The sequence below is a fragment of the Solanum verrucosum genome, unplaced genomic scaffold (assembly GCF_900185275.1).
Source record: "Solanum verrucosum unplaced genomic scaffold, falcon-dt-bn FXZP01000113.1, whole genome shotgun sequence".
NCBI classification, from domain to species: Eukaryota; Viridiplantae; Streptophyta; class Magnoliopsida; order Solanales; family Solanaceae; genus Solanum; species Solanum verrucosum.
The window spans coordinates 2,464,703-2,481,736 of record NW_026020105.1 but is presented as its reverse complement, the minus strand read 5'-3'; the positions used below and the strand labels follow the sequence as shown (position 1 = coordinate 2,481,736).

At 31.8% G+C, this 17,034-nt stretch overlaps 2 protein-coding genes across 5 annotated transcripts in view; both read left to right on the top strand.

The window, feature by feature from the left end:
* LOC125825238 (probable polyol transporter 6) overlaps positions 1 to 11,608 on the top strand; it is a 77,995-nt gene extending 66,387 nt beyond the window's left edge. The window contains exons 1-3 of one of the 4 annotated variants that reach the window (XM_049504585.1): positions 8,999 to 9,055; positions 9,941 to 10,015; positions 10,181 to 11,608. In XM_049504585.1, coding sequence (XP_049360542.1) covers positions 9,034 to 9,055; positions 9,941 to 10,015; positions 10,181 to 11,577 — 1,494 coding nt within the window. In that variant the 5' untranslated portion in view covers positions 8,999 to 9,033 and the 3' untranslated portion in view covers positions 11,578 to 11,608. Of the gene's footprint in view, positions 1 to 8,998; positions 9,056 to 9,890; positions 10,016 to 10,180 lie in introns of those variants that run through there. The other 3 variants (XM_049504581.1, XM_049504580.1, XM_049504584.1) reach the window with 3 other exon arrangements.
* Positions 11,609 to 12,894: 1,286 nt separating this feature from the next.
* LOC125825239 (probable polyol transporter 6) lies at positions 12,895 to 14,541 on the top strand. Its single transcript, XM_049504587.1, has 2 exons — positions 12,895 to 12,991; positions 13,151 to 14,541. The coding sequence occupies exons 1-2, from the start codon at positions 12,895 to 12,897 to the stop codon at positions 14,539 to 14,541; spliced, it is 1,488 nt and encodes a 495-aa protein (XP_049360544.1).
* The last annotated feature ends 2,493 nt before the right edge of the window (positions 14,542 to 17,034 follow it).

The following is a 17,034-nucleotide window of genomic DNA, read 5'->3' as shown; positions in this document are numbered from 1 at the left end:
TTACCAATTCATGCTGAGTTGGGCGACCTGTGTTGGTGCTGCTGAAGTTGTAGACTAAGCTCTACCATTATTTCTCATTGACCCTATCTAGAAGGACAATCCTTCAATCTATGACCAGACTGATCACACCCAAAACATCCTTCCTTACCTGCAAGGCACTCGCCCGGATGGTTTCTTACTACATTTCGGGCAAGTTGGGTAGTTTTGGTGCCTGAAACACTACCTTGAGACTTAGAGCCTGACGCCCTACCTTTCTATCATTACGGAACCTGGGGGATGGAACACTAGCTGATGAAGGGCTGGAGTCGAAGACTTCTGCTGAAAATGAGCGATTTCCACCACCCGATTTCTGTTGGGAATACTCGTAGTTACCTGTTCTTGCTTTCTTAGTCTCCTTAGCCTGTTCCCAACTTATCACCCTCAACCTGCTGAGCATGAGTCATGAGCCTAGAGATGTTCATGTCTCCCAACAACATAGCATTCCTGCACTCTGTTTTCACTAAGTCTGACACTCCATACAAGAAACTTATTCATCTGAGCCCTGGAATCAGCAACCATGTGAGGAGCATACCTGGAGAGTTGGTTAAACTTGAGCCCATACTCTTGGACAGTCATGTTACCCTGCTTAAGTTCATAAATTCATCCTTGGCCCTTGCTCTCCAACTCTATGGGGAAAAACCTGTCCAGAAAGGTTTCGCTGAAACAATTCCAAGTAATAGGAGCGCATCTGTACCTTTGTTCTCTTCCACTGAGTATGCAGATATGAGCTACATCTTAAGTTGGTAAATGCTAACTCAACCCGATCATTCCCAGTGACCTGCATCACCTCAAAGATCTTCTTGATCTCATCCAAGAAATTCTGGGGATCTTCACCAGTCTGCGATCCTAAGAACTCTGGAGGATTCATCCTAACAAAGTCACGGACCCTTGCTGCTGCTGCTGATCCACCATTTGCATTCACAGGAGCTTGAACCCGCTGATTGTTCTGGTTAGCGACACTCTGAGCCAACATCTGAATGGCATTCCTGAATTCAGCATTTGAGACTTCCTGATCTGGAACTGGAGGAGGCGTTTGCGTTTGCGTTCCTTAGCATAAGCTCTACGAGGAGGCATGATCACTGAAACGTAGAACGTCGAGTTAGAATGGAATTAGATCATACCTTACGCACGATAAGAGTAACAAGAAAATGAAGATTTCCTAAAACACTTTGTAGCCTCCCTCTCATTAGATGTGGTGCGCACTACACACCCATGAAAAGGACTCTACCTAGTGCGGCTTTTCAGACATCCTAGGACACTTAAACCTAATGCTCTGATACCAAGTTTGTCACGCCCCGAGCTACCCCCGAGACGCGGACACGGGACCTAGGACCACAAGTGATCCCAAGCTAACCCTGCTGGCATGATCATGAGCATACTAAATATAATCTGAATAATAGAAACTGTGCGGAAGCTAATCATAAATAAGATGAAAAGATGGGGAATTACCCATATACTAAACTGAGATAAATGAAACTGATGAGTTTAATACAAGGAAGATATTAACTCAATACTAAGCTGAATCTATCTATGTCTGAAATAAGCCTCTAAACTGACTAGAAATGTTGGGACATGCTGTCGCGCCCCATTTTTCGAAAAACGAGTTTTGGTGCACGACCTAACAACTCTTTTGGGCTTTGGAGGATTGAAGAGTCGCCACCTAACGAATTAAGGCGCGTTAGGGCACCTATCTAACCTAACTAAATCTAGCTAAGGTCAACGAACCAGAGATCAGGGTAAGGGTTCAAATTACCTCGAGGGGAAGGTGTTAGGCATCCCTCGAGGTCCACAAATGTGGGTCCCGCCGTATCTCATGCAATTTATGTGGGGGTTACAAGTAGCAATTAAGGTCACTTCATTATTTGGTTATTTATTAAACATTACTAGGTGATAATAATATTAAATAATTAAGTCATTTCAATTATTTATTTAATTAATTAAGCATGCGAAAACTAGGTGATAACTAACAGTAGACGGTTAAGCCATTTCATTATTTATTTAATTAATTAAACATGTGAAACTAGGGTGATGACATGAAATTAAGCAATTTATGGCATTTTAGTTTATTTTAATTAATTAGCTAAGCATGCAAGATTAAGTGATAATATAATAACAAACAATTAATAAAGAGATAAGCGAGGAGACAGAAGTTGCACCAAAAATAAGCAAAACAAGAATTTTATTTTATTTAAGCTACCCCAAAATAATTATAATTATAAACACATAAAGGGATAAAAGGACAGGGAGACTTTGAAGGACTTTATGGATCAACACTCGACTTTTCTTTATTTTCGATAGGCTTCTCGTAGGGACAGACAAAACCAAGGTTTGTCTTTCAGACCCGAGTCCGATGTCATCATCTCCATAGGGCCTAAAACTACCCTACCCCACCCCACATGCTTTTCGTCTCTAAAAGGTGTCTAGTGTCCCACGTAAGGTCCAATAGGCATTGGACTGCTATTAGGGTGAATTTAGACAAAGATAAAATATAATAGGCCCACCTAGACACCAAGTCAAACATTTGGACAAGCATTTAGCACATAGGGTTTCACATTGGCCTCTAAATTTTAATTAACATGCTAGCAAACACAGATGAGTGAAAAGGATTCATGCTAAGTATGTGACATACAAACAAATAATATAATAATATAATTAATTTAGAGGACATGAAATATTACAAGTGCCGAAATATTTTAATTGTAATTATCAATTGATTTTACCAAGGTAGAAATTTATGACATATCATTTTTTTTATTTTGATTTATAAAATATAGCAGACAAAGTGATCATACATGCAGAAATATTTAGGCCAATATCAAATTCATTTATTTATTTAAAAAAATGATATTTTACACAAACAAAATCAGGACAGACTAGCCATTGCTTCGAAACAGTGCCAATTAATTGCAAATTAATTAATCTCGTTCCCGCAGCCCTTGTTGCAGCTGATAGACTCAAAAGTAAGGGCACGAAAAGTTAAAATAGTGCAGATTAGTCAGGAGTCGTTGCCAAGCCTGTTAATTCTTTATCATGCAGAAAAACGTCTAGACACTAACAATGCAAATAGTAGTCATGCAAGATGGTTTTATTCTGTTGTAACATGCTGGAAAATAATAACTGATTTGTTTAGTGACAGAAAATAATTGTAATGCAGGAAGAGCTGATAAGTGAGCAGAGATTATACAGAAAATGGTTTCATCACGCAAATTGATCAAGAGTAGATTCTATTTCAATTTTGAAACATACTGAATTATTAGAGTATGATTTTAACAAGCCATTTTATTTAATCTTATTAACACTGATCTTATTTGGTTAGATCCTATAGACATAGTTTCTAAGTGAACCTGCTGGAATTTATTAATAAAGCTCATATTACGAATAATAATTATAGCAAATTAGCACAAAAGCTCAAATTTTAATCCTTTTAGAGTAAAAAACAAAACTTATGCTCGTAACTTCTGAATAGAACATGCTCAAAATTATTATCAAACATAGACATAACTTCTAAATTAGATTTAATACTATTCAGAAACCTATAGGCGTGGAATCCTACTTTGCTTATAAACATTACTTCCCAATTTGTCATATAAAAAAAGAAACTGATGGATTAAGATATACAAAGGAAACATATAAAAATTATTATTTTACTATTATTACTATTATATACAAGATCATTGTTATTTATTTTTTATTTTATTTTATTAGATATAGTGAGGAATGAATAACAATTAAATCACTTCTATAGGCATACTTTCTATGTGAATTGATATGGAAATTAATTAAGCTCTCACGTTAACAGATGGTAATTAAGACAGACACGGTTCAAAATTTCTTTCATTTTCAGATTCATTAGCATGCTAAAAATATAAAACATATAAAAAGTAAGATCTAGGATATTAACATTTACTAAAGTTGGCAGACTCTTATTGATTTGAGATAGTTAATTAATAAACTAACAAGACAAACAAATAGTTGATTTTAAGTAGATTATTTAAGCAATTTCGACATATTGCATATTCTAATGATTATAGTAATAAATAGATTATCTATAACAATCACACATAACAAAATAAACGAAGAAAACAGTTAGCACGTATATCCCCCTCCCCTTTAGACGATTCCCCAAATTATTTTATATACATAGTATTAGAGTTACACAACCGAACAAAAAGGAAATAAAGAATCGACATAATGCATATCAAAAATAAAATATTGAACAGTGACAGTCTTGTCCGAAATTCCGTCCCTAGGCGACTCTTCAATGTCTTGAACTGTAAGTTCAAAACCTGTTAAATAGAATAATACCAAACACAAGATCATAACATAATAATGTATATATAGAAACATAATAAATGTTCATAACAAACACACGAATTTCAAACGAGCCACGGAACACATAAGATCACACATTGACAATGATGGGATAAGGAAACTAACCCGGAAGCTTCCTTTTATTTACTTTTGAACACACAACAACAATTATAATAAAATGATGCAAGACAAAATTTAAACTAATGAAGACAGGCTAACCAATTATGTAGAAAGTTTATCAGCAATGAAGACCCAATTTGATTTGATACTAGACCCGAACACAACAAAATTAAGTAAGGGAACACTTTAGATGTTTCACCAGAGTATTAATTCTTTTAAGAGTAGAGAACAATATTTTTCAAAGTATTCAACTATATCAATGTGAGAGCAATGTGTGAATATGTAGAGGTGCCCGGATCCCTTAGAATAATGAGAGGATGTCTCTTTTATAGTGGAAGAGGGGCACGATTTAAGGAAAGGGTATTTTAAGGAATCAATTAAATATTATTTTCCTTATTCAAAAGAGGAGATAAATCAGTCCAAAAGTCACAAATTGATATTTTGATTGCTAAAATAATGCATCTTTCCTTTCTGCGAAGCATGCTAAAAATAAATGATTTTTTTTTTTATGTATTTAAGTCGTTCTTGAATAATGATGTTTGACCGTTTCTTTCTTCCTGTTTTGAAGTTTGTGATTTCATTGCTTAGAATGATTTTTGGTTCAAGTCTCCGCCCCATTTTTGTTTAATATTTCTTGTTTAAAACTGATTTATCTTTCCATTATACGCCTTAAGTGAGGGGTTATGATCTATATAAATTTTACTCTCTAGTAGCAAACAAAATATGCTCTTTTCTTTACTGTTTGTGGTCTCGGTGAGCTTCACTTTTCTTTTAAGTCTTGGTAGATTGAATAAATATAGAATTATGGGTGCAATACTATCTGTCCAGCTGTTGTCTCTTATGTTTTCTTTTCAAGCATGTCGCTATTGATTTAAGTGAAGCATAAGGTCCATTTGCTTGCTTCATTCCTCCCTGCCCCTTTTCCTCATTTCTTTAGGTTTAATTCAAATACATTTGGGTGTTAAAGTGTTTGGAAAATAATAAGTTGCTATGATTCTAAGGTTCTTTTCTTCGAATATCCTTTGTCTTAAGTTTATGGTACCGTTTGAATGGAGTTTAGTTACATGCTGTCCGGTGGATTTCATATTGGGAGTTGATTTCAATTTTTACATTCTTCAGTGCCATAGGATTCAGGAATCGTCTCTTATTTCATAGTTAGTTTGATATTGAGAAGATTTCGCTATTTATTTGAAGAATGTCATTTGCCGGTGATTTAAAAATCTTAGCCTAAGCATGAGAATCTATTTGTCCCGATTACGGTATGGCTCCCTCTGTTTGCATCTACTCATTTTTTATGTTTTAGTCTTTGTTTGTCGCTTGTGCATTTATGGAAGGGTATGGTTATTAATTTGAGCTTTTCAGAAAATGTTTGGCAGTGTTGTCTTTTATTTCTTATTTTATTTTTATTGATGTGCTTAGTAATGTTAAATTATGAGAAAGTATTGAATTATGCCTGATTATTTACCTATTCTGTGGTAATAATGGATTATCTCTACAATGTTTACCGGCTGCACATTAAATACTTATCATGCGCATTTAGTCTTGTCCCTTTGCTAAAATTATACATTAGTATATTCACACAGTAGTTTTTGTTTTTAGCTAAAAAATAATAATAATAATGTTCATTTTGCTCCTCTCAACTGGAGTGATGTTACTTTATCAATTGGCCCATTTGGTATTAATAGTAGGGAAAACTACATAAATCCCACTAGTTTAGGACCTAATTACTAGAATTTAAGATAGTTTTGATAATTACATCCTATACCATATTTTGTCAGTCAGATACATGTATCATTATTCGCGAGATACATGTATCCGACGGTTTGAATTAAAGAGATACATATTTTAATAATATTGAATAACCTATTTCCTTAAATAAATGAGTAATTTAGGCTTAATTAATAATTCTAACTGATTTGCAGATTCATTAACATATAAATTCTAACAAATCTTCCTAAAATAACGAAATCCTAAAACCACAAGAGTTCTCTAATTGAAAACTTCATCTTCTTGGCAACATGTTTGAAAATTGTGGACTACCATGGGTGATGAGAGCAAGCTTGATCTTTTCTTAATCTCAAATGCTAGAAGAGACATTCTTGAATCTCAGAGTTAGGCTCAGTGCCTATGAAATTCGTTTTTGAATTTCTGTGATTGAAAGGAACAGGAGAGAAAAGCCTGGTGGACGAAGATGGGATCATTTTTTTCATTTCTCCAGATTTATCTCGATGTGTATCTAAGCTTTTCACTTTCTTCTTTCTTTTGTTTTTGTTTTAGCTTCTTTTTTTTGTTGGTTAGTTTATTTCTTTTTGGATTCTTTTTGCACTTATTTCAGATACATTAACTGTCCGATTTTATTTTTTTCTCTGTAATATGAGCTTTGATTAGTATTAGATACATTTTGTTTATGTATGGAACGTTTTTTTTACCCGATGATACTGATAGATACATGATAGTAAACAACTATTTAATATTTCAAATACACTATATACCTTGTTAGATATGGTGTTGATTATCGTTTCTAAGTTTTATTTATAGTAAGATACATTTTGTTTATGTCAGATACACATTTATTTTTGTTGTTCATATACATGTGAAGGGTAGTAGCTCGTATAATTGGTGTGAACTGTCAGATACATCGTTAATTCTCTAATTAGTTGATATGAATTTTAAGTTAGATACATTTTTATTCATTATTTTTTGCTAAGAAAATATATTTTTTGACAGTTTCAGATACACTATTTATCGTATTAGATACATGTATATTAAACACTGTAAAATACATATAACAACATGCTTAGATACATGAAACAATCAAATCAAATACGTAGCACTGCCATGTAAAGATATCTTGACTGAAACATATTAAATATATGAAATAAAAACTAAGATACATAAAATGAATTATATGACCAAATACATTGCAACTAAAATAATACATTGGGGGCGTGGGGTGGGGGTGGGGGTGGGGAATTGGGGATAGACGATTTATGGAGAAGGTTGAGGGAGGGGCTTGATGAGAGAGAACGGTATTTGAACTATTAATTTTGATTTTTGAATGTAAAGATAATTCTAATTTTAAGGGTTTTAGTGTATCTAATTATATCTTTTAAAATATATGGTATAAAATATTAAAAGTGGTAATATATGTAATTGTTTTAAAGTAGAGATAATATTAGTATATATGGTATGGATATATGTCTAATTAGGTAGTTTTCCCTTAATAGTATTGATTGTTCCATTTATTTGTTTTTTTTTTTATTCGAATATTGTGCTAAATCTAAAGAGTCTATTCAACTCTAATGCCTTTTCTTTTGCCTTGTTTGTTTGCATGTGAAATCTGTCCGGTTTTCATGGACCCTTTCCTTGCATTTCCCTTTGGGCCATGGAGGCCCAATTCTATTTTTTATCCGAGTCAGCCAATTATAAAAGTCGACGAACAGGTCCTGAAGTTGAAAGAAGCAACAAATCGAGAAATTGAAAAATTTGGGCCAAAGGTCCACTCTTAATTCAAATAAATAAATAAATTGTATTTTGTTATTTTTGGGCCTAAGCCCACTTATTTGCTATTACTTGTTAGTTGTTTAGGACAGGTGAAAGAATTGGGCGTAAGGCCCAAAGAAAAAACATGTCTTTTGTGTTAGTTTAGGACAAGTGCAGGTGACTCTATTGGGCCGAAGGCTCAAAATGAAAATGAGCTCAAATACTAGCCCAGGTGGACAGGAAAATCAGATTTGGGCCCAAATCTCTTTTCCTCTTTGTTTTATTATGTTTATTTACTTGTTAATATTTGCCATTAATCTTAAGACCAACAATTCAAATTCCCGAAAGACGTCCATTTCGCTTTAAGAAATTAACTAAACCAGTCATCTCTTAACAAGACTTAAAGTAATAATTGTATAAGATAGCTCACTTAGATAATATTTAAATATTTCCTTTTCCCCCCTTTAAAATAGTTCTAACTATAAAATAATTCAATTTTGCAATTTAAGTTAAGTTAAATTATTTTAGCCAAATAATTAATTACCGGATAATTGCGTATTAGCGGGCATTTTGGGTGCTTTCAAACCCTTCCCAAAGTGCTAATATGAACTCAGAACCCCCTTATTTATTTTTTTCATTAGATTTTCTATTTTAATCTTTTGAAAAAGCAGTTTTCTTGATTTTTCTTAAAAATTAAGTGGCGACTCTAAATCAGTCTTAAATATATTTTTTAAATAAAACAAATGCCACATCAGAGTCTCCTAAGACTTTCATTTCTTATCCACATATATTCTACTAGTAATTAATTAATTAGAAAACTGAAAACCCAAATAAATAGGAAGTATAATTAGAATATGATTAATATATATATCTATATATGCTCAAAATTAATAAAGTTCATGAAAGGGTAGAGATTTAGTTTTGTTTTATCTATAGCCATAATGCATGCACTATCATAAATTATGAGTGTGTTCCACAAGTGAATCAAATGTCAATAGTGTTTTACTTTACTACTATATATATATTGTTCACAAAAACAAAAGATTTTTCCTATCAAACGTATTATTGCATTGAAAAATTATGGAGAAGGGTGATGGACAAAGTTAAAAAAAGATTAAAAAAATATATATTAAAAAAGATAAATAAATAAATAAATAAATATATATATATATATATATATATATATATATATATATATATATATATATATATATATATATATATATTTGAATATTTCATGCTGTTCATTTTACTTGTTATGGACATATGATTACTAAAATAATTGTTTTAATTATAACACTTGTAATTTTTAAAAATTAAAATAGAATTAACTTTTTCTCTCAACACTTATCCCTTCTAAATTCTAATATCAACAACAAGTGCTTTTTCAAATTAATTAGTCAAAAACAAAGTGTTTTTCTTTAATTAATATTTCTTTTATAAAAATACTTTTAATGAATGACGTAAAGCCAATGCTCCATTTGTCATTTCAATATAACGGGACACATGAGACTTTGAAATTTTATACTGCTTCCCCCATTTTTAATTTTTATACAAGTAAAACGAATATTTATTTTTAACATAGTGAAAATTGACACTAAACAGTCTGAGTAAACTTTCATTCCGATGCAAATGGATCACTGTTCAAATGTCACATCAGGATTTGTAAGAGTTTCAATTCTTATCCACACATATTCTATTAGTAACTAATTAATTGAGGAGATAGTCGTTCAGAAAACTGATAATCCAAATAAATAGGAACTATAATTAGAATATTATTATTATTTATATAAATATATATAGACCCAAAATTAGTAAAGTTCATAAAAGGGTAAACATCTGATTTTGTTATATCCATAGCCGTAATGAGTGTGTTCCACAAGTGAATCAAGTGTCAATAGTATTTTACTTTACTACTATATATCAAATATTTTATTATCAAACGTATTATTGCATTGAAAAATTATGGAGAAGGGTGAAGGACAAGGTTTAAAAAAGATTAACAAATATGCTTGTGCTTGTTCCATTGTTGCTTCCATGATATCTATCATCTTTGGCTATGGTTAGTTTTCTATGTATATTGTTTTTCTTCTGGCATGTTGATTAATTTATAATTACGTCAAATAGAGTTAAGGATTTTCATTAAATGGATTCAAAATATTTGTTTATATTATGCGAAATTTTGTTTTCAAAAATAGTCTAACGAGAATTTTATGTTTGAATTCAGATACTGGAGTGATGAGTGGAGCAATGATTTTTGTGAAAAAAGAATTTCATATCAGTGATGTGAAAACAGAAGTTCTAGCAGGGATACTAAATTTATGTGCTTTAATTGGGTCACTCAGTGCTGGAAGAACCTCTGATTATGTTGGCCGACGTTACACTATAGTTATAGCTTCGGTACTTTTCTTTTTAGGATCTGTTGTAATGGGATACGGTCCAAATTACACGATTCTATTATTAGGCCGATGTATTGCTGGAGTTGGTGTTGGTTTTGCACTTATGATTGCACCAGTTTATTCAGCAGAAGTTTCATCTCCATCGACTCGTGGATTTCTGTCATCTCTTCCAGAAATTGGAATTAGCACGGGTATTTTGCTTGGTTATTTGTCTAATTATGTTTTTGCTGGATTGCCTCTGAGAATTGGTTGGAGAATTATGTTAGGACTTGCTGCAATCCCTTCAGTTTTTTTGGCGATTGGCATTCTCAGAATGCCAGAGTCTCCTAGATGGTTGATCATGAAAGGCCGTCTAAGAGAAGGCAAGGAAATAATGCACAAAGTTTCAAATTCTCCTGAAGAAGCTGAATTTCGATTGAGGGAGGTTAAAAGAAATTTAGGCATGGATGAAAATTGTGATGATGATGTTGTCAAGATTTCAGATTCAGTAAAGAAACAAGACGAAGGTGTTTGGAAAGAATTGCTTCTAAAACCAACAAAATCACTTCAAAGGATTTTACTTGCTGGTATAGGAATTCATTTCTTTGAACATGCAACTGGAATTGAAGCTGTGATATTATATAGTCACAAAATATTTGCGAAAGCAGGGGTACATGACCATAAGCACCAAATTCTTGCGACATGTGGTGTTGGATTAACTAAGTTCTCATTCATAGTATTGTCGACTATCTTGATTGACAGAGTTGGTAGGAGAAAGCTAGTGTTAACGAGTGTAAGTGGGATGATTGTAGCATTAACTGGACTTGGGACTTTCTTGTTTTTGGCAGAGCAATCTGGTGGCAAACTTATATGGACTTTGGTCCTTAGCATAATTACAACTTATTCATATGTGGCATTTTTCAATGTTGGGCTTGCGCCTGTTACTTGGGTATATACTGCTGAGATTTTTCCTCTTAGGTATAGGGGTTTAGGAGTCGGAATTGGTGTTGCAGTTAACAGGTTGATGAATGCAACAGTTTCTATGACATTTTTGTCAATGATGTCAGCAATGACAATTGCAGGTGTTTTCTTCATGTTTGCTGGGATATCAGTCATCGCTTTGATCTTTTTCTACTTTTTCTTGCCTGAGACTAAAGGAAAGTCTTTGGAAGAAATGGAAGCTCTTTTCACTAAAAGCAAAGATTCTAAGAATGTTAGAAAAGAGGTGGAGATTGGAAATCATTGATGCCTTCATGAATTATTATTTAATAAATTTTTGTATTAGCTAGCGCCTATGCACAACGCGAATAAAAGAGGAGGGTTGGCTAGTTTAAAAATAGTTATGTATGCTTTTCTTTGTTAGTGCAGCATATTTCAAGGGAAGAGTTTTCCAATTTTGCTTCTCTGTATTTGTACGTCAAAATAGTGGAAATAAACTTATCTTTTTTCACTACAATAACAACATGTAATTGTAACCTTCCGCATGACGTCCAATCACTTTCGAACTCAACAAGGCAAACACATCAGAATGACATTGATTATATTTTCAGGAAATCTGCTAAGTAAAATTTGACAGCTATGTTCTTTTCTCTTAGGAAGCATCATATATAATCCCAATAATAATCTTTCAAAAATAAACAAGAGTGGGAAGGTAAGGACCCAACAATCGTACAAACAGCTAGTCCGATCAACATGCCATAACTGCAAGAAGAAATTAAGGAATGGAGTACTCTAATACTTTAATTATTCATCAAATCTCATTTTAAAAAAGAGCATAAAAAATAGAGTCAAATGTCATAAACACGCCTAAACTATTCAATTTTAATTGGTTTCACAAATAAACTATTTGGAGTGTAAGAAATTTACACATTAATTGTCACTCATAAGTTTGAGAAAAACACCTCAAATAATATGGGTAAGAAACACAGCTCATGAATACTGACAAGACCTTGTTTCAATCGATCTTTAAAGAGTGAAGGTATGTGTTTCAATTTATATTTTCAACTGGGATTGTTACATGTGCTAGTTATCTACTGTCACTTTTTTGCCACGGTGAAATTATTTTTCACATGGCAATTGATGTGACATTTTTTTATTTTAAAAGAGAGTGTAATGCAGAAGATACCATCACATATTATTTGAGGTGTTTTTCTCAAACGGAGTGATAGTTTAGGTGAGTTTTTAACATTCGCAATAGTTTAGGGTATAAAATTAAAATAATTGGTTGCAAAATGAATGCCCTTATGAATATGTTTTATAATTCCTCAAGACCTCACTATAAGTACAAATTTGCAAAATGAGCTTCCGTAATTATTTCTAATTTTTAATTAATTGTGTTGCCAAAATTAGTGAAGTTTCATAAAAATGGCAGAGATTTGATTTCTTGATCCGTAGCTGAAATGAATGCACTAAATTAAAAGTTATCACAAATTGTTACTGTGTTCCACGAGTAAATTAAGTGTCATACCATTTTACTTCTTACTATATATATATTTACACATATAATGTTCATATCATACAATATATTTTCCTATCAAAGCTATTGTTGCATTGAAAAATTATTATGGAGAAGGGTGAAGGACAAAGTTTCACAAAGATTAACAAATATGCTTGTGCTTGTTCCATTGTTGCTTCCATGATATCTATCATCTTTGGTTATGGTTAGTTTTCTACTTCTAAAATTCTTCTTTTTCCTTAGTTTTCCATCATGTAGGCATCTCTGTATTTGAAACTCATTAATCGCATTGGATCAGATAGAGTCAGGATTTTCATTAGCCGGATTCAAAATATAACCTAATGATAATTTTATGTGAATTCAGATACTGGAGTGATGAGCGGAGCAATGATTTTTGTGAAAAAGGAATTCAATATCAGTGATGCAAAAACAGAGGTTCTAGCAGGGATACTTAATTTATGTGCTTTAGTTGGCTCACCCAGTGCTGGAAGAACCTCTGATTATATTGGTCGACGTTACACTATAGTTATAGCTTCCGTAATTTTCTTATTAGGATCCGTTGTAATGGGATACGGTCCAAGTTATGCGGTTTTATTAGTAGGTCGATGTATTGCTGGAGTTGGTGTTGGTTTTGCACTTATGATTGCACCAGTTTATTCAGCAGAAGTTTCATCTCCATCGACGCGTGGATTTCTAACATCTCTTCCAGAAGTTGGAATTAGCATTGGGATCTTACTTGGTTATCTGTCCAATTATATTTTTTCCGGATTGCCTCTGAGACTTGGATGGAGAATTATGTTAGGAATTGCAGCAATTCCTTCACTTTTCTTGGCGATTTGCACTCTCAGAATGCCAGAGTCTCCTAGATGGCTGATCATGAAAGGCCGTCTAGGAGAAGCCAAGGAAATAATGTACAAAGTTTCAAATGACCCTGAAGAAGCTGAACTCCGATTGAGGGAGATTAAAAGAGCTATAGGCATCGATGAAAATTGTGATGATGACAGTGTCAGGATTCCAGATTCAGTAAAGTCACAAGGTGAAGGTATTTGGAAAGAATTACTTCTAAAACCAACAAAGTCACTTAGATGGATTTTAATTGCTGGTATAGGAATTCATTTCTTTGAACATGCAACTGGAATTGAAGCTGTGATATTATATAGTCACAAAATATTTGCGAAAGCAGGGGTACATGACCATAAGCACCAAATTCTTGCGACATGTGGTGTTGGATTAACTAAGTTCTCATTCATAGTATTGTCGACTATCTTGATTGACAGAGTTGGTAGGAGAAAGCTAGTGTTAACGAGTGTAAGTGGGATGATTGTAGCATTAACTGGACTTGGGACTTTCTTGACTTTGGCAGAGCAATCTGGTGGCAAACTTATATGGACTTTGGTCCTTAGCATAATTACAACTTATTCATATGTGGCATTTTTCAATGTTGGGCTTGCGCCAGTTACTTGGGTGTATACTGCTGAGATTTTTCCTCTTAGGTATAGGGGTTTAGGAGTCGGAATTGGTGTTGCAGTTAACAGGTTGATGAATGCAACAGTTTCTATGACGTTTTTGTCAATGATGTCAGCAATGACAATTGCAGGTACTTTCTTCATGTTTGCTGGGATATCAATCATCGCTTTGATCTTTTTTTACTATTTCTTGCCAGAGACTAAGGGAAAGTCTTTGGAAGAAATGGAAGCTCTTTTCACTAGAAATAAAGGTTCTAAGAGCAAATTTGTGGAGATTGGAAAATATTGATGCTTGATCAATTATTATTATTATGCATATGTAAGGTATTTCTTAAGAAAATATTTGAGCAAATTTGTACTTCAAATATTTCTTTAGTCCTACCAAAATACAACTATCTAAGGTATTTCTTAAGAAAATAACACAAAATATGATATGAGTAATGACACTAAAATATCCAACAAAAATAATAATAATAATAATAAAATTGCATAAAACAAATATTGCAAATTAACAAGCCATAATGAAAATGATCATAATTTAAAAGTACTAAATCATGCTAAAATAAGTTTAATAAGTATTAGTTACATGACTAAATATTAAAGGAAATTAAAATTAGATTATGTATTTGAATTGTCTAAACCAATGTAAAATCAAAGAACAAATATTCAATATTATTGTCATTCTTAGTGTTGAATTGATTTTCTTTTTGCATTAATATTAATTTGATTTTGATTTAAGCTTTATTATAATTACCAACATCTGTGGACTATAATCTTTATTGAAACATTCAGAATTCTAAGTTTCAAACTTGAAATAATATATTAAAAGATAAAAACTATGAAAAAATATAAGAAATATTTAAAAATTATATCAAAGTAAATATTTTTATGTATAAAATAAAATTTTAAAATTATATATATAATATCGGGTTGGTTTTTTTTAGTTAAAACCAAACCAACCCAAATATATTTTCAATACCAAATCAAGTCAAACCAACCACTAATCAGATTTTTTTTCTCGATTTGACATTTGGTTCGATTTTGTACACCCTATACAAAAGTACTACAATATAAAGAATAAAAATAAAAACACTATACAAGACTCTTGACCTGTATATGGCTTATAAAAGTCAATACTTTTATACTTTTCGAACAGAATGTTTTAGCTACTTAATTAGTACGGTGTATTTCTCTAATATTTTCTAGTTAAATTCTTGTATATACTTCTTTCAAAGAAAAACATTTTGTAGTAAAAATCATCAAATCGACTCAACATGAATGCGGCCAACTAGACCTCCAATGAGGAAAAAAAAAAATACTCTCTTCGTTCCAATTACATGCGTTGTTGTTTGAATTTTGTGGGTTGAACAAAAAATTTCTTTATTATAGTCATTTATATATTTTAAATTATTAATATCTTTTATGTATTTTTTAAATATATAAATTTTATTTTAAAACCTAAAGTGTGAATTCATGTCCAAAATTTATATATGACGTATAAATTGATATAGAAAGAATCATTGTTTAGGAAATATATCTTTTAGTTCTTAGTAGTTACTTCTTTTGTTACAAAAAGAGTGACCTATTTTTTTTTAGTATGTTTAAAAAAGAGTGACCTTTTTCTTTTTTGGGTAATATACACTTTAATTATAACTTTGTTTAAGAGCATAAGATGTGTGTTCTAAATTTGACATAATTATAATTTAAAATCATAAAATTGAAAAGTCTTATTTATTTTCTTAAATGTGTCAAGTCAAATTAGACCATTCTTTTTTAAATTGAACTGATTACACATTTATGATGCATAACTTAAGCAGCAATGTTCTATCTGTGTACACGTAGGTGATGTAGATGTAGGATAGTCACTACTAAAAACTGAATATTTTTCCATTCAAAAATGTTATTTTCACAAATATTCTAACTGAATCATCGAGAAAAGAAAAAATAGTAGTGTATTCATATGAATTTAAAAAATATTTTCATGAAAATCTATTTTTTCAACATGCATTTTTTACTGAGTTGGTTTGATAAAAAAAAAAAAAAAGAGGGAGAGAAATTGAAGAGGAAACTATATTATTCCACCTATTTTTATAACCGGTTTTTTTCTTTTAGGTTGTTTTACCTTTTTGTTAAGCATCATTAATTCTCTATGCATACTTCCTTGACTTTTAGCATTACAATAGAGTAATAATATAATTTGTAAGTACTATGTTTGAATGGTAACATCATTACCTACATTTAGATACTTTTTTAAGTATATATAACCAACTTTTAATTTTCCTCCTCACATGCATAATTACATATATGTGGAATAGCACAATATATATTCCAATCTAGTAGTTAAAGTAACAATATATAGTGCATACAGCTATAGCTTGTGAAATATTAAAGGGACTTGTAATTTCTATATTTTTACAGATCAAAAGTGGAGAAAAAAGGGAAGAAAAGGGATCCAATAGAATCCCAAAATTAAAGCTAGCTTGACTCATGCATCCATCCAAATAGAGTCCTCCACATAATAACCATTCTACTTACCGGTAAAAGTAAAGTCAGAATTTGAAGTTTATGAATTTGGGATTATAATTTTTATAAGTTACTAAATTCTAAATAACATATTATATAAATTTCGTATTACAAATTCAGGGTTTAAAACTAAAGTTATTAGGCTCGATCGAATACGTAACCAACACATTGACTATGTACCTACTTATGGGAGGAATCTCAAACGTTAAGAAGGACGACTTTAATTTAAGGTAATATTAGGCGTGCCTTCAATAATATT